Source organism: Ovis aries, chromosome X (assembly GCF_016772045.2).
Source record: "Ovis aries strain OAR_USU_Benz2616 breed Rambouillet chromosome X, ARS-UI_Ramb_v3.0, whole genome shotgun sequence".
Taxonomy (NCBI): Eukaryota; Metazoa; Chordata; class Mammalia; order Artiodactyla; family Bovidae; genus Ovis; species Ovis aries.
In genome coordinates this window covers 128,719,970-128,738,626 of record NC_056080.1, presented here as the reverse complement: position 1 = coordinate 128,738,626, position 18,657 = coordinate 128,719,970, and the positions used below count along the sequence as shown (strand labels likewise).

At 36.9% G+C, this 18,657-nt stretch overlaps 1 protein-coding gene across 1 annotated transcript in view; it reads left to right on the top strand.

Annotated features, from left to right (window-relative positions):
- Positions 1-18,657, top strand: part of RADX (RPA1 related single stranded DNA binding protein, X-linked) — an 85,837-nt gene that overhangs the window by 18,961 nt on the left and 48,219 nt on the right. Inside the window, 6 exon segments of the mRNA XM_027963492.3 lie at positions 671-813; positions 2,663-2,855; positions 14,383-14,488; positions 14,687-14,778; positions 14,886-15,008; positions 17,913-18,017. Of these exon segments, the coding sequence (XP_027819293.1) occupies positions 671-813; positions 2,663-2,855; positions 14,383-14,488; positions 14,687-14,778; positions 14,886-15,008; positions 17,913-18,017 (762 nt within the window).

Sequence of the window (18,657 nt, the reverse complement as noted above, 5' to 3'; positions counted from 1 at the left end):
CTTTGCCGGCTAAGGTCTGTCTAGTTAAAGCTATGGTTTTTCCTGTGGTCATGTATGGATGTGAGAGTTGGACTGTGAAGAAGGCTGAGTTCCGAAGAATTGATGCTTTTGAACTGTGGTGTTGGAGAAGACTCTTGAGAGTCCCTTGGACTGCAAGGAGATCCAACCAGTCCGTCCTAAAGGAAATCAGTCCTGAATATTCATTGGAAGGACTGACGCTAAAGCTGAAACTCCAGTACTTTGGCCACCTCATGGGAAGAGTTGACTCATTGGAGAAGACTCTGATGCTGGGAGGGATTGGGGGCAGGAGGAGAAGGGGACGACAGAGGATGAGATGGCTGGATGGCATCACTGACTTGATGGATGTGAGTCTGAGTGAACTCCGGGAGATGGTGATGGACAGGGAGGTCTGGCGTGCTGCGATTCAAGGGGTTGCAAAGAGTCGGATACGACTGAGAGACTGAACTGAACTGAACTGACACATATATATATGTATTTAACCATTATTATTAAGGTTACTGTTTATTGCTAAGTTTTGTATGTGAGAAGTATATAGACTGGCTTAGCTTGTGAGAAGGAGTTGATTTGGGTCTGCTCTGGGTACCATTTTTAACTAATAAAATAGAATTTTGAAATTACTATGACATGTTTTTTCTTTTTTGTATTCTAGATACCAAAATAATTTCCCTTTCTCACCTTGAGATGATGTGGTCTAATACAAAGAATTTTCCTCCATTGCTTGTGAGAATCTTATATAAATCAAGACTGCAATACTATAGAAAACCTGATAAAAAGATGATTGAGCCATACCAAGTATGAATTGTGATAAGATGTTAAATGTTAATTTATCAATCATAAATTATAACTTGCAGACCTGATATCTTCATTAGGATAATTTACGTTTAAATAACATGTTAAAAGTTCAACTTAGTAATGTAAATAATGAACATTAATATATATTTCAGGGTATTTTTCTATATAGTTTCTTATACATAAAGGAATTATTTCTGTATTAGTGCTCTTTAGTTTCCTTGATCCAGCTAGTCTCCTTCATAGCTTTTTCTGGATCTTCAATGTTTTCCTTTTTTACTGAGATTTCTATACCAGCATATAAATATTAGTAATATATAGTCTCTGTGGGCATGCTCACTTGCTTCAGTTGTGTCCAACTGTTTGCAGTCCCATGGACTGTAGTCCTCTGTCCATGAAGTTTTCCCAGCAAGAATACTGGAATGGGTTGTCATGCTTTCCTCCATGAGATCTTCTTGACCCAGGGATCAAACCTGTGTCGCCTGCATCTCTTACACTGCAGCCAGATTCTTTACCCCTGAGCCACAATGGAAGCCCACATATATAGTATAATTTTCCATTTTAAAAAAGGAAAACAATCTTTGACGTCAGGATACCTGTATTCTCTCTCTCCTTCTGGCAAGCTCCTTGAAGCAGTCTACACTAGTTGTTTTCACTGCCTTGCCTCCTGTTCACTTCTCAACACAATTAATTTGGCTCTTTTCTTCAGCTGGTCACTCACTATAGAGACCTTAATTGTCAAATCTATCTGACACTTCTCTGTTATCTTGACTGTGCATATGATGCTGATTTCTGTCCCATTTTTTTTAAACTTAACATTTTACTGTATTTCCACATTATCAAAAATTATTTTGAGTGCTTTGCTAAGCTTTTATAATAAAAGTCATACATACTTCTAGGCAATTTGCAAAGTGTATAAAGATATATAAAGCTGATAAATGATACCAACCCAAATCCTACCACTCAGTGAGAATCACTGTTAATATTAGTGTGTTTTATTCCCCCATTTTGCATGTATAGATCATATATATACATACATGTATGTATCTCTCATATATGCATATGTCTGTGATAGCATATCTATGTCATATATACCACATATATGCATATGTGCATTCCTATCATGTATTTGTTGTCGTTTAGTTACCAAGTCATGTCCAAATCTTTGTGATCCCATGAACTATGGCCTGCCAGCCTCCTCTGTCCATGGGATTTCCTAGGCAAGAATACTGGAGTGTGTTGCCATTTCTTTCACCAGGGGATATTCACGACCCAGGGATCAAACCCGTGTCTTCTGCACTGGTGGGTGGATTCTTTATCGCTGAGCCACTAGGGAAGTCCCCTATCATATATTACGTATAACTATGTCATATATCATCGGAGAAGGCAGTGGCACCCCACTCCAGTAATCTTGCCTGGAAAATCCCATGGATGGAGGAGCCTGGTGAGCTGCAGTCCATGAGGTCTCTATGAGTCAGACACGACTGACCGACTTCACTTTCACTTTTCACTTTCACGCAGTGGAGAAGGGAATGGAAACCCACTCCAGTGTTCTTGCCTGGAGAATCCCAGGGACATGGAAGCCTGATGGGCTGCTGTCTATGGGGGTCACACAGAGTCGGACACGACTGAAGTGACTTAGCAGCAGCATTTTCTCAAATTTCTAAAAGTTCTTCATTCATAACTTTTCATCATTACAGAGTCTGTCATATTACATCATAAATTATTCAGTGGTTCTCCTATAATTTTGCTTCCTCATTCTTAAAAAATAAAATTTGAACACCATGTAGGTTAAAGTAACAAATATGCATTTATTAGGTAAAAATATATGCTTTTACTTTTTTCTTCCTAGACCTTTTTGGAAGTCGCTGGCAGCTCAAGCACAGTGTCTGTGATTATGTGGAATACCCTGTGTCCTGAGTGGTACAAAAGTCTGCATGTTGGTTTAGTTCTTCTGCTTCAAAATTATTCTGTTAAAAAGAGTTATCCATTCAGGATGCAGCCTCTTCCTGTGGATCCACAGATCAAACTAATTTCTACAATGGGTTAAGTATTCAGTGAATTTGTTATTTTATCAGTATTTTGTTTGCATAAATTTGCAAAGTACCATATCAGTCAAAAGAACTTAAAAATTACTGAAGCTGTTAGAGCCTGACAAACCTTTAAATTCCTTTATCCATAAAAAAATTTTGAGCAATCACTTAATAAGTGTGTTTATTCATTTATTAAGGAAAAGCATCTGAGATTTTTATTATTGATTAATGAATGAGTGCCACGTTGGATTTACTTATTTTTCTTTTCTTTCATTTTTGTATTAAAATATTAAATTAGTGACTCGAATATAGTTTTTGTTACTTCAAGGTGCCATTTCAAAGGGCTTTTGTCAACATTCTATTTTGAAATAATTTCGAAATTACACAGAAGTTGAAAGAATAGTATAAAGAACTCCTGTATGCCCTTCACACAGATTCAGCAGTTGGCAACATTTACTTTATCATTTCTCCACGATAGATAGATAGATAGATAGATAGATAGATAGATAGATAGATCTCACCTCTGAACCATTTGAGAGTAAGCAGCAGCCATCATATATACATATCCCTTTACCTCTAAACACTTTGGTGATATTTTACTCTCTATTTCCTAAGAATAAGAACATTCTATTACACAGTCACAGGTCACAGTATAGTTATCAAAACTAGGAAATTTAAAGTTGATATAATAATGTTATATAACTTATGATCAGTATTCAAATGTTGCCAGTTATTGTAATCTTGAAAGGACTCTTCCTAATTAGTATTAAAATCACAGTATTGATATCTTGGCATCATCCTTAATATTTGGGGAACATTAGAATTAATATATTAAGTGATTGCTTAAGGTGTGGATATGACTTCTTTGAATTTCCATTTTTGAAAATTGTAGGACACATCAGTCAACAGTTTTAAGCACTGTTTTTGGTTTGTCATAGTTTTATACTGGACCTGTATTTCTATGTATTCTGAACTCCCTAGCTGACCTATTAGGGTTAATTACATGAAGAATGTTCAGCTAATGTAGCCTTTGTTCACTGTTTACTGAAACATATATTTAGGACAATTTTGTATGATTCTGTATTAGTGTCTACCGGCTATAGACATCAATCTGGCTGGGTGAACAAGATATTAATTAATTTGATACGACTAGTCCATTATCACTAGTCCATTACTCTTTATCATAGGAGAAGATAAACTGATTGCTGTTGATATTTAATTAAGAAAACGTAGTGAAAGCTGGCAAGAGGAAGCTAATTCTAAACGTGTATTATTGTGTCTGCCAATTTATAAATTCTTTCCCACAACCATGCATCTCCAAGTGACAAAATTGCTTTTTAGTGAAAATTGAGACCTTCTTTGTCAATAGCAGATAAGGTAAGTGACTTCGTTGATGTCATATAATTGATCGCTGGCATAGTGAAAATTGAAACCTAGTTCTCCTGACACCTAACCTAGTGTTCTTTTTACTAAATACAGTGTTTTCTGATATAAAGAAAATTAACTTCAATCACAGTTTCTATGTGGCTGTGGACAAATCTAGAAATGAGTCTGTACTAATAGCTGCTTCTAAACCTTAAAAACATACGGAAAGTGGGACAATAGACAGCATGTGGTCAGTAGATAATAGTTATTAAAACATAGCAGTGAAAGTGAAATTGAGCTCTATGCTACCTCTGCTACATAGAATTATAGGGCCAGATTTTCATAATATAAACTCTCTTTTTAAGATATGCTGCTGCTGCTGGCACTTCAGTCGTGTCCAACTCTATGCAACCCCATAGACGGCAGCCCACTAGGCAAAGCTATTTATACTTTTAACTGAATAATTACAAATATAGAAATCATTTTTAAAATGGGAACTTTAATGAGAACATGTTTAAAATGCACCTTTTAGTCTTTAGAACAATTTTACTTATCAGTGTTAGCATCAGTCTCTGTTATCCCACACCTTTTTAATAAGTAACAGGACTTTTTCCCTCTTCATCAAAGGTTAGTGAGCTATTTCTATAAATAGCTGAATAGTAAATATTATAGGATGTATAAGCAGTATAGTCTCTTTCACAACAACTCAGCTCTGTCTTTATTGAGTGAAAGCAACCAAAGATAACATGTCAATGGATGGGCATAGCTGTATTATAGTAAAACTTTTATTTGCAAAACACAGGCAGCCATCTACAAGCCATAGTTTGCCTAGTGTTCTTGTATAAGTGGATCTCAATACTACTGATACATTAGCATCATTTGGGGAGCTTTAAAGATCCATGACCATGAATTATTAATACTTATTTTTAGGAGGGGACCACACATTGTTGTATCTCTGAAACTCCTCAGTTGGATTCTAATGTACAGCCAGGGTTGAAAACTATTGATCTATGATTTTTAAAAATCTCAATGTGATTAATCATCTTTTAAAGGGAAAAACAAAAAAGCTCTATAAACTGTGGTAGGCACAGGGAACACAAAGATAAATAATATAGAATTCTACCCTTAGAATTAATCTAACACATAGATAGAGAACCTGTGGACACAGCAGGGGAAGGAGAGGGTAGGACGAATTAAGAGAGTAGCATTGAAACATATACATTACTCTGTGTGAAAAAGATAGCTGCTGTATAGTACAGGGAGCTCAACGAGGTCCTCTGTGATGACCTAAGGAGTGGAAAGTGGGGGATATATGTGTACTTATAGCTGATTCATGTTGTTCTACAGCAGAAACCAACACAACAGTTATCCTCCAATTAAAAAAAATAATTAGCCTAACAGGGTAACAGATACGTAAGATGAACAAATTACATGAACATGAAAGACTGCTGACAGTAAACGGTAAGAAAAAAGGATGACTGGAAGGGGAGAGGAAAGGAACAGAAATGTAGTTGAGGAAAGAGTGAATGGTCTGGAGAGTAGGAGAATGGGTTGAATTGGAGAAAACGTAAGTAAGGGTTAGGGATAAGAACAGGGTAGTTTAAATATTCTGAGAGAATACATGAGAAAGAGTACGCAACGAGGGCCAGTTTGGTCAGTACAGAAATAAGGATCTGTGATACTATCACTGCCTGCTAGGTGTTGATGTTGGAACACAAACCGTTGGGGTAATTTAGCTTGGTTTATTTTTTCATGCTTACACACATCGTTGTAAGTTACAGAAACTAATGTAATTTTAAAGAAACTAAATAAATGGAAGCTTGTGAAGCTGAAAATTCTGTTGTAAAAAAAGGACATATTTGCTGGCAATGTATGATTTTTGTATATTGCCTTTTTGTTTATTGTTCTGTCCTATCTTATACAAAATAGTGTTCAGTTCACATACACAAATGATAAACCTTTTAAAGTCTTGAGATTTTCAGACTGTATTACATAATACATTTTGAGGTAATAACCTTAAGTGTTTAGGGTTTGGGGTGAAGGAAGTTTTTAATTCATTTGAAATCCTAGCATTTTAGAGTTGGGAGGGACCTTGAGTATAACTAAGTAACTATGGCTATGAAAGTGGTTTGTAAAATGCAAACTATTTTCTAAGCACAAGGTAATACCATGTAATATAAACTTTCTTCACTCATATATGAAAAGGTAAAAGAGAATTTTGTAGTCACATGTTTGGTAAGAGGCAAAATGAGAAAGCAGTCATCTTCATTCTGGTTTAATCTTTGTTTGCTACATAGCAAATCCTTAGAAAAATATTGACACTAAAGAAATAAGAAAGCCAGATAGTTCTATGACTATTAAAGTGAATCAGAGGTTTGAAATAATCACACACACACCCACCACCCACCCACCAGGCAGGTATCATTGTATAGGCAAATTCTAGCAAACATTGAAGGAATGTGTCATTCCAAAATTTCCAGAGAATAAAGAAAGAAGGTATACTCTCTGACTTATTCTTTGCTACCAATATAACCTTGATAATCAAAACCAAATAAGAATTTTATGAATGTGGAAAACTAAAGGCTACCTTTAGCTATGAACATATATACAGATATACAAAATTGAAGGTTAGCAGACTGAATTGTTATATGTTTTAAAAAAGTGATTACACATTGTGACTAAGTTGTATTGTTTTCCAGCAATGCAAAGTTGATTTTACTTACAAAAACAGACAAGTGTCACTTCTACATTAATAGATTAAAGAAGGTTGTCCTAGCAGAGCCCTGAAAGTCATTTGCTAAAATTTTACACACATTCATAAATTTTAAAAAGAAAATAGCAAGAAAAGGAACTTTCCATAACTGATAAAGGATGTTTGCAAAACAAAATGAAAACAAACACAACTCTTAAGGGGAAAATTTAGAAACACTCCAAAATTTTTTTGGGGGGCCATGCCTTGTGTCATACCAGATCTTAATTCCCCAACCAGGGATTGAACCTGAGCCCTCTGTAGCGGAAGGGCACAGTCTTAATGACTGGACTACTGGGGAAGTCCTGAAACACTCCTTTGTAAAATGGGGACCATTGATGGTCTTTTATTACTATTTCTGTTCAGTGTTGTACAGGCTGCCCTTGCCAATGTGGGGATGCGTGAGTGCCTGTGTGCTCAGCTGTGTCTTGATTCTTTGCGACCCTGTGGACTCTAGCCCACTAGGCTTCTCTGTCCTTGGAATTTTCCAGGCAAGAATACTGGAGTGGGTTGCCATACCCTCCTCCAGGGGATCTTCCCAACCCAGGGATGAAACCCGCATTGGCAGGTCAGTTCTTTACCACTGCACCACCTAGTAAGAAGATAAAATCCATTAAAAGCATAAGAGCTTTTTATTGAGATATAGTTGTTGTATTGGCCTCCTGGGTAGCTCAGCTGGTAAAGAATCTGCCTGCAATGCAGTAGACCCCCATTTGAGTCCTGGGTCGGGAAGTTCCCCCAGAGAAGGGATAGGCTACCCACTCCAGTATTCTTGGGCTTCCCCAGTAGCTCAGATGATAAAGAATCCTGCAATGCAGCAGACCTTGGTTCGATTCCTGGTTTGGGAAGATCCCCTAGAGGAAGGCATGGCAACCCACTCCAGTATTCTTGCCTGGAGAATCCCATGGACAGAGGAGCCTGGCGGGCTACAGTCCATGGAGTTGCAAAGAGTAGAATACAGCTGAGCAACTAGGCACAGCACAACACAGTTGCTGTATTGCTGTACAGTATGTTAGTTTCAGGTGTCCTACATAGTGACTTGACATTTGCATACATTACAAAATGATCACCATAAGTCTAGTGACCACCTGTCCCCAAAGAAAGTTATAATGTTTTTATAAAGTTATTATAACTTCTTCTTTTGTATATTACATCCCCTTGGCTTACTTATATAACTGCAAGTTTGTACCTCTTAACTCCCATCATCTATTTCATCCCCCAACCCCTGGCAACAGCTGATTTAGTCTGTGTATCTGTGAGTCTGTTTTTATTTCGCTTATTGAATATATTTTAAGATTCCACACATACGCGAGACCATATGGTATTTATATTTCTCTATCTGGCTTATTTCACATAGCATAATATCCTCTAGATCCATCCATGTTTCAAGTAGCAAGATTTCATTATTTTTGATGGCTGAGTAATATTCCAGTGTGTGTGTGTATGTGTGTGTGTGTGTGTGTGTGTGTGTGTGTCACACACACCACATCTTTATCCATTAGTCTGTCAATGAACATTTAGGTTGCTTCCATATCTTGACTATTGTAAATGACACTTCAGTGAACACTGATGTGCATGTACCTTTTTGAATTAGTGTTTTTGTTTTCTCAGGTAAATAGCAAGAAGTTAAATTGCTGGGTCATATAGTAGTTCTGTTTTTAGCTTTTTGAGGAACCTCTAAATTGTTGTCTATAGGGGCTGCATCAGTTTATAATCCCAACAGTGCACAAAGGTACCCTTTCCTTTACATACCTGCCAACATCTGTCATTTGTTGTCTTTTATGATGATAACCATTCTAACAGGTGTGTGGTGGTATCTCATTATGGTTTTGATTTGCAGTTTCCTAATGATTAGTGATGTTGTGCATCTTTTCATGTCCATTGGTCATCTTTGTGTTGTCTAAGAAAAATAAATATCTATTTAGGTCCTCTTCCCAGCTTTTAATTTAGTTTTTTTCTTTAATATTTGTATAAATTCTTTGTCTATTTTAGATATTAACCCCTTATTGAATTATCATTTGTAAATACCTTCTCCCTTCAATGGGCTCTCTTTTCATTTTGTTGATAATTTACTTTGCTTTGCAAAAGTTTGACGAGGTCATATTTGTTTACTTTTGTTTTTTTCCCTTGCCTGAGGAGACAGATCCAAAAATATATGCTAAGATCAATGTCAGAGAGCATACTGCCTCTGTTTTCTTTTCAGAAGTTTTAGGGTTTCAGGTCTTGCATTTAAGTCTTTAATCCATTTTGAGTTTTATCTTTGTATATGGTGTGAGAAAGTAGTCCAGTTTGATTCTTTTGCATATAGCTGTCCAATATTCCCAATGTCATTTATTGAAGAGGCTATTTTTCCACATTCTTGCCTCCTTTGTCATGGATTAATTGACCATATAAGCATGGATCACCAGGGCTATGTGCTTAGGGGTGCCTCCTATGTGGGTTGTGTGAGCCCTCCTATTGTGAATGACTACTGTGGACATGCTGATAGGCAGGGCAGCCCCTGGCCTGGTTGGCTGCCAGACCCTACCTTGTATGGAGGCTGCTGGCCACTGGAAGGTGGAAGCCAGTCCCTGGGCAAGGGATGGGATTGTCGAGTGCGTCCATGGCTAGTGCCAACCTGCTGGTGGGTGGACCTGGGTTACTGCAGGGCTAGCTGCTTGGAGAAGGAAATGGTAACCCACTCCAGTGTTTTTGCCTGGAGAATCCCAGGGATGGGGGAGCCTGGTGGGCTGCTGTCTATGGGGTTGCACAGAGTCGGACACGACTGAAGCGACTTAGCAGCAGCAGCAGCTGCTTGGTATGGAGGTGTCCCAGGACTGGTGCTGACCAGCTGGTGGGTGGGTAAGCCAGAAACTTCTGCCATAGGGCAAAGCCCCGGTCATACCTGACCCACAGACTCTGCTGTGGACCTTCAAGGATGCAGCAGAGAATGGGGGAGAGGCTGCCCTAGCAGTTTCTTTCACCTTAAGGACACCTCTCTTTTCTGTGTCATCCCTAACTTTAACTCTTGAGAAAACACTAAATATTGGAGGATCAGAAAGAGGGCATCTGGTGTATTGAGACCCCCCAAGGTGCACCTCGAGGTCTCTTGATGTTTTCCATTTGAGGAACGGATCCAGTTCTAGTTCAGGGGTTTCTCCCTGTAGACAGGACACCCAGTTTGCAAGGTGCTGCTTTGCACAAATGTCACAGGCTTAGTGGGACCTGGAAGTCACATTTGGGGCATTCTTGCCATTTGGTTTTTTGAATTTCTGGGCATCTCTTTGCCATTTGCTTTTTTGGGGTAACTTCCTGCTGGCGTGATTTGGTTTGGTTTGTTTGCTTTGAGTACACAGATATTTTGTACTAATTGCTTCCTCTAAGGTTCCATCTCCAAGTCCCCTAGGAAAAATCCTAAGTGATTGGTAGACCTATGGTTATGATCCAATGAGGAGAAAAAAACTTGATAAAACTTTAAGAAAGGCTTTCTAGGGGGAAACTTGCATTTCTGTCTTTGAGATGTAAATGTTCTATGTGGTCTTCCTAGGATATTCTGTGTTTGTGTGTTTGTATGTATGTGTTTTGAAAACTCTGACCTTTTGGACAAAGGTCACAGGTCTGATGGAACTGGGAAGCCATGTTAATGTGACTCTCTGGCTGGAGAAGGCAATGGCACCCCACTCCAGTACTCTTGCCTGGAAAATCCCATGGATGGAGGAGCCTGGTGGGCAGCAGTCCATGGAGTCACGAAGAGTTGGACACGACTGTGTGACTTCCCTTTCACTTTTCACTTTCATGCATTGGAGAAGGAAATGGCAACCCACTCCAGCGTTCTTGCCTGGAGAATCCCAGGGACGGGGGAGCCTGGTGGGCTGCCGTCCATGGGGTCACACAGAGTTGGACACGACTGAAGTGACTTAGCAGCAGCAGCAGCTGGCTGGCTAGGTTTTGGTTTATTCTGGTTACTTTGGTAACGCACAGACATCTGGTACTAACTGCTTCCTCTAAGGCTTCCTCTACGTTTTCTTGTTTCTTTCTCCTCAGATCCCTGCGAACAGGCAAGTGGCTGTGGAAGCAATTGAGGAACTCTGGCCAGGGTTACTCTCTGGTGTGTTCCAAAGGCCCTGCAGCCCACTGTGCCACAGTATCTGCTACCCAAGCAAGTGAAGGCTCTCCTTTCCTTCTGCCTTAAGTAGAGAACCAGGCCAATTAAAATTGTGCAAGCACAGGTCAGGCACTTAAAAGCCAGTAGGGTGCCTACTGCTTGAAGACTCCCTTGACAGGATAAGGGGGATCACAGAATGGACCAGGCTACTAGGGTATCCACCCCCAACAAGACAACTTCCATGCAATGCCAGATACATCTGGTTCAAGCATAACACTGAGCCCACTTTTCCCTGGCCGCTGCCTTCCTGGCAAGACTATGAGGTGGATTCCTCAGCCTATCTTTTCTATTACCTTCACCTCTTTCCCCCTTGGTCCAGACTGATTTACAGGAGGCTAAGTGTTGCCTCTGAGCCTTCCCAAGAGGCCTTCTTCCATAAGCTAGAAAAGGAAAAGTAAACCTTTCCAACATAGGTAAATTGGTATGTCAGTCCTTCAGTTTCATTGAGGTAGCCACACAATTCTTTTTTTTAAAAAAAACTTGTTTTACAAATGTAATCTTTACAGGACCAGAAGGGTGGCTCCAAAATTAATCCCAAACCCACCAATCCTTTTACCACTTCCCAAATCCTCCATGTTTATCTTAAGAGGCTTGTAACTATTTTCTAAAAGGGGAAACAAAGTCATCCTAGGAAGAACTTGCCTGTATCTTTGAGATGCAAGTGTCCTATCTGGTCTTCTCAGGACGGCTCATCTCTGCTGTCTTTTAAAATGTAAATTTTAGAGGGAGTAAACTAGAAGTTGGCTTGTCCAAAGTAAATAGAAATCCTAAATGCTTTTTCTGCAAATATTTAGCCATGTAGCCAAGTGAATTTTACTTGTTTCATCTGTCAGAAACCCAATTTTAATGCAACTTCTTTTGTAAACTGATCGGTTTTACATTGCTGAACCTGACTCAGGACTGAAATCTTAAAATAAGAACTGAGGTCTCTCTGTGTGTGTATGTATCTTTGACTTTGGATAACATTGCCTTGGTTGATTTGTAAAAGAGCTGTATTTAATTAGCTTAAATAAAAGTAAGTGCTTACAAACCAAACAATTCAAAATACAAAAGAAATTAAGCTAAGTGAGTTTCAGGCTCACATGAGCTGGGAAATATTTAGAATCAAATTAATATCTGAAATTAATGTTTGTTATTACAAATTTTGTCAGCAAGGAAAGGAACTTGCTACGAAGAAACTTTTAAGGACAGAAAATGTAAATGAAATAAGAGTTTTCGATAAATTCTATTAAGGGTAATAGTGGCATAGTGGTAAAGAATCTGCCTGCCAATGCAGGAGATGCAGGTTTCATCCCTGGTTTGGGAAGATCCCCTGGAGGAGGAAATGTCAACCCACTCCAGTATTCTTGCCTGGAAAACTCCATGGACAGAGGAACTTGGTGGACTACAGTCCATGGGGTCGCAGAGTTGGACACAACTGAGCATACAATATTAAGAGAAAAAAAATGACATTATATTCCTATATCATCCTATAAAAATCAATGCCAGACATATCAAATGCTTAAATATGAAAGGCAAAACTTTTAGAAGAACTTATAGAAAGTATGTTTGCCTTTAGGATAAGGAAGCATCTTTTGGATAGCACAAAGAAATGGTAACCATAAAAGAAAGATTAATAATCTCAACTACATTAAAAGTAAGAACTTGTGGGACTTCCCTGGTGGTCCAATGGCTGACTGCACGCTCCCAGTGTAGAGGGCCCAGGTTCTTTTCCTGATCGGGAAACTAGATCCCACAGGCCACAGCTAAGAGTTTACATGCCACAGGTAAAAAAGATCCTGCATGCTGCAACTAAGACCCAGCACAGCCAAATAAATAAATAAAATATTTTTAAAAGGATAAAACAAATATTAAGAACTTTTGTCCATCAAAAGACACCCCAAAAAATTCAAAAACTGGGTGAAGATATTTGCAATAGTATAATCAACAAAGGTATTCAGTATATATAAAGAACTAATACAAATAAGAAAAAGACAATCCAGTAGAAAAAATGTTCAAAAATATTAGGAGGTATTTCACTAAAGAGGATGCATAAATGAACTATAGGTATATGAAATGTTGTTGAACATAATTAGTAGTAAGAGAAGTACAAAATAAGACCACAACAAATTGCCATTTTGTATCATTAGATTGACAAAAAATAAGAAAGTTAGGAATTTCCCTGGCTGTCCAGAGATTAAGACTCTCTGCTTCCACTGCAGGGGTCACAGGTTCAATCCCTGGTCAGGGAACTAAGATTCCATATGCTGCATGGTACAGCCAAAATAATTAAATAAATTTAACAGAATCAAAATTTGGAAAGGATGTGGCTCAATGGAATTCTTGCACATTGCTGCTGAAACTGTTAATAGTTTAATATTTAATATTTAGTAAATATTAATAAATATTTATAATATTAATAAACTAAGTGAGGAGTTAATAAATACTACTTTAGAATAGTTTGGAATTATCCTATAGAGTGACTTCTCTGGTGGCTCAGACAGTAAAGCATCTGCCTACAATGTGAGAGACCCTGGTTCGATCCCTGGCTTGGGAAGATCCTCTGGAGAAGGAAATGGCAACCCACTCCAGTACTCTTGCCTGGAAAATCCCATGGACAGAGGAGCATGGTAGGCTCCTACAGTCCATGGAGTTGCAAAGAGTCAGACACGACTGAGCGAATTCTTCATCGTATAGAGTGGAACATTTGCATATTTTATAATCCAGGTTTTCCCTTCTGGATATAATACTTTAGAAAATATTTGCCTGTGTGTACAAGGAGATATGTCAAAAAAAATTCATAGTGACTGTTCATTATGACAAAAGCTGGAAATAACCCATATGTCCAGCAATATGATGAAAAGTAAATAGAATTGTAGTATATCAACACCCTGAAACATTATTCACAGTAGAAATGAGAAAAAAAAATGCTACGTGCAGCTGCATGAATGAATTTTAAGACCATAATTTTAAGTTGGGAAAAAAGTAGCCCTAGAATAGTACATTATGGTATTACTCCATTCATTTAAAGTTCAAAAACAAATCCAAATAGTGTACTATTTGGGCAAAAACACTTAAGTGATTTTTTTTAAACCTTTTAAAAAATTTAAGTATATAGTGAAACACAAAGATGAGTGGATGTGATAATGTCAGAATAGATAGAAGAAAGCTATTGAAAATGATCTAGTTCTTAGGTTTAGTGGTGGACTCAAAGCATTCAATCTGCTTTTTGCTGTGTGATATATACATGTGTATATTATTTTATATGTATATCATATTAAAGTAATATATTTCTTTTTCAGAAATCTGCCTGAATATTCGAGATCTTCCTAATATAATTATCATCCCAGAAAAGAAGGTGAAACCAGAATGGAGATTGTCAAAATTAAATCACCGTTTTGTTATGAGGTAAAATAGATTCTTGCAAAATATCTCAAATATTAATTTTCACTGTTACTCACTGAAACAAGGTATTATAATTTGCTCAAAATCTACCCCAAATTATGGTGTAGCAGTTAAATAGATATGCATTTTCATTCATATTTGTAGAATGCTCTTTTGCTATTTAAAAATAAAATATCTATTTAATAATTTTTCTTCTTTTAGATGAGAACTGGATAAGATGCCAAATAATTGTATCTGTGATGTTATTGGAGTTTTGGTTTTTGTAGGAAGGGTCCAGCGGTTAAAAAAGAAGGGTAAGCTTATGATATTGAAAATCATAAAATGTATTTCAGTGAATAATTCTGTGTTCATATGTACATAATCCATTGTCTTCATTTATTCTAATATTCTATCCATATAGGTAGCCATGAAGATTTTTGGTCATATTGCTGGATTCACATTGCTGACTTGACTTCAGAACAACCATTTATAGTGGAGCTGTTTTCAACATCTCAGCCAGAAATCTTTGAACATATTTACCCAAGTACTCAGTTAAAATATTATTAACATTTTATATTTGGAAATGGGAGCAATAACTGAAAAAAAAATAGTAGAGTATACTAACTTACAGAATGCCATGATACTGAGCTAGCAAATTCAAGCAGTCTGATAGCACATATAAATTTTTTTCTATATTAATATTATAAGTGGTATTGTAGATATTAACTGTCTTCTGGTTTTCTATTCAGAATTTGGGATTGAAACTAGTTTTTCAGAAAACAGGTGCTCTTATTAATTCTCACTTTTAGCATTTTAGACATAAAAGGTTGAAATTCTGTGAAACCAAAGCATAGACTTTGTATCCATTTGGAAACTGAATTAATAGACCCCATTTAAGACAATGAAGACTTTACTAATGTAGAATTATCTGGTAGAGGATTGGGAAACTATGTAATTAAATAATGACAGTGGTAAGTATGATGTCATTTGAGTATGAAATTAATATTAGGTTAATGGTGTTATACCACCTGGTCAATATTTTACTTACTTTGGTGTTGATTTTTCCCCTTATATTTATTCATATACATAGGTATTTTTTCCACTACTTTTATTTATTTCAAGACATTTAAGTATGTCCTACTGTGTATTTTATGTAACAACTTAGTCTACAAACCTATTTTGATGAGGAAAAATATATTTAATACTTTCTTATAACAACTTCAGTGAAATTTTTCCTTGTTTGAATTTGTCACATAAAGCTATTTTAGATGCGGTGAGCTGTTTTCCAAATGAGTATATGAATGAAATACGGATTGTTAAATGCTTGCCAAAATTGGGGAAATTCCCAGTCTTGACTACATATATTTTTTTTGATCAGCAACAACATAGAAATGGTAGAACATCAGGAGACCTAGAGACCATATACAGGGCTCTTCTGCTACCCCTTTATTCTCTATTGTAAAATGGTATTACCCACTTTTCAGATATTACCTCATTAAAATCCACCTTATGCTTGTGAGATTAAAATTTTAAAATATATGTATATGAATAGAACTAAACATTACCCCAACTATGATTGGAGGGGAGAGCAGAAAGAGAATTTTGACCAAAACCAAGGTATGGGTTTCCAAGGTAAGTGGGGCTATGACCTTTCATATAACTTCTCTCAGGGCATAGATGGTTGATAGTGATGATCGCTCATGACAATTTAGATGGGTTTTATGGCCAGATCCCTCTCTCTGTTTAGCCACTATAGCTGTTTTAATAGCTAACTGACACATGTTTTGGCAAATGATCTTTCACAGAAATTTTGCCATGTAGTCACATTCTATTTCTTACGGAAACATGAAATATATCTTTTAAGAAAAGTCTATATGAAGCTTCGTGAGATTTACTCTAGTACAAGAGTTGGCAACAATCACTATTCATTTTCATCTTTTGACCAAGAGTGAAGGAAAAAACTGTGAAATAAATGGTGAGTATTAAGGAAGCTTGAGGCCTATGAAGAACATAACTAAGGATCTTCTGGAACAGTACCAGAATCCTTTGGTAGTAGGGCATCTATTTTACTTTGTATGTGTGTGTGCTCAGAATCACAGGCTTTGGTGATACATGGTGCTGTGGAAGGCCCATGGTGTGTGCATGCTGGGGCACCGCTGGCCCCAGGGCCACCTTTTTTACTTTTCATTAAGGAGAGTGAAGAACTAAGGGGAAAACTTTTTCGCTGCTTACTATATATTAGTTGCTCATAGATGTTACTTAATTTTGTACTTATAGTTACCTTTTAAACAGGTGATGTTTTTACAAATTTATGGGTGAGGATATAAAGGTCAAGAGAGATTTTAAACAGCTAGAAGGTGTTAGGTTCAAATGTCTTATTTTTAGCAACCATGAACTTAGAATTAGAGATTTCTTTAGTATTCTTATGTCAGCATCTTTAATCATGAATACTCACATCTTTGTATAGTTTTTGAAATAAATGGAAAACAATATAAAGAGAATTATTCTTAGTCATTTGAACAGATTTTATTTCTTTTCATTGCTCCAAAATAAAAAACTAGTAAATGAGAGATACAGGAAATAAATTTATAGATATTATCATGCTCCAGGGAAATATTTATTCTCAAATGAGAGCTTACTGTTGACAGGAAATTGCAAGTATTTATATTTATTTCTTCATTTCCTGATTTGTAAGACAACTGTTTTGGCACATAGTAAGTTAAAATTTTAAAGATATTTTTGCATAAGTAAACTCTTCCTAAATAACCTGATAGTTACAAAACAGTTGATAAATTTTGAAAGTGGTTGAAATCTGAAGACATGATAACCTCATTTTCAAGGATTCTTTTTAGTCTATCTAGTTGGTGAGGAAAGCCAACAGAAAAGAATACATGGTAGAAGCCCTGTCTTTGAGATTTAAAGTCTAATTGAGATAAACACAATTAAAACACTTGCATAAACAAGTTCACATTAATAGTGTGTAGCCCTATCTGATGGAAAGAGTGAGAGTAATTTCAGGGATCAGGTTAGATTGGGTTAATCAGTGAAAACATGGAGAAGCTCAGTTTTTTTTTCTCTGTAGGAAATAACGGTTCACACTCAGTTGTGTGGCCAATTAAAAGACTTTCACTCTTCAACTGTCCAGCAAGCAGGGCCTTCATTTATGTGCAGCTGCTGTATTAATACTTCCTAAAGGAAAAGTGTTAGATCCTTGTTGCTCCAAGTGTGGTCAAAGGGCTAACAACAGTAGTATCACTAGTGCTAAGATCTCACTAAGCAAAGAATTTCAGGCCCCACACTAAAACTACTGTATCTGAATTTACATTTTACCAATTATCCCGTGATTCCTGAGTTCAGTAAAACTTGAGAAGCACTCTGTTAGATTGTGATCTAGGTATTTCCCTTTGAAATGCATAAATAATTTCATAAATATTTTCTTTTCCTTCAGTGACATATTTCATGTGTACACAGCTGAAAGTTGTCAGAAATGATGATCAAGTACCTAAACTGCTTTACCTCACCACTACAAATGAGAGTCACATGTTTATTACTGGTAAGCAATTTCTTTGTATATATTTAATTGGAAATCTAATATATTTTCTCTTCATTAAATTAAATTTTCTATTATAACATTCAACCACAAGATAGGCTTATTTTGAACTCCTTCACTATAATATTGGTTTAACAAAGAATATGTGTGTGCGTGTACACAGTAGTTGCTCAGTTGTATCTGACTGTTTGCAACCCCATGGACTAGCCCACCAGGCTCCTCTGTCCATGGGATTCTCCAGGCATGAATACTGGAGTGGGTTGCCATTGCCTTCTCCAGGGGATCTTCCTAACCCAGGGATTAAACCTGGGTTTTCTGCATTGCAGACAGATTCTTTACCATCTGAGCCACCAGGAGGCCTCAATAAAGAATATACAGCCTATGAAATCTATTGCTTCGAGATGATTTACAATTCAAGCAACAATTTTCTGACTTTCTGAGGAATTTTATGTCCTTCAGTTAACTTTAATTCCTGCTTAATGTTAAGTTAGATAATCATAAATGGCTTCACAGATTGAAGACTGTTTGGCCCTGTATCACAATAAGGATTCAACTAACAGTAGTTTTAAACTGTTAAAATGAAAATGTATGTTAAATTTTGGTCCTCAGACTTGCATTTTACTTACATAGCAAGCAAAGTCTC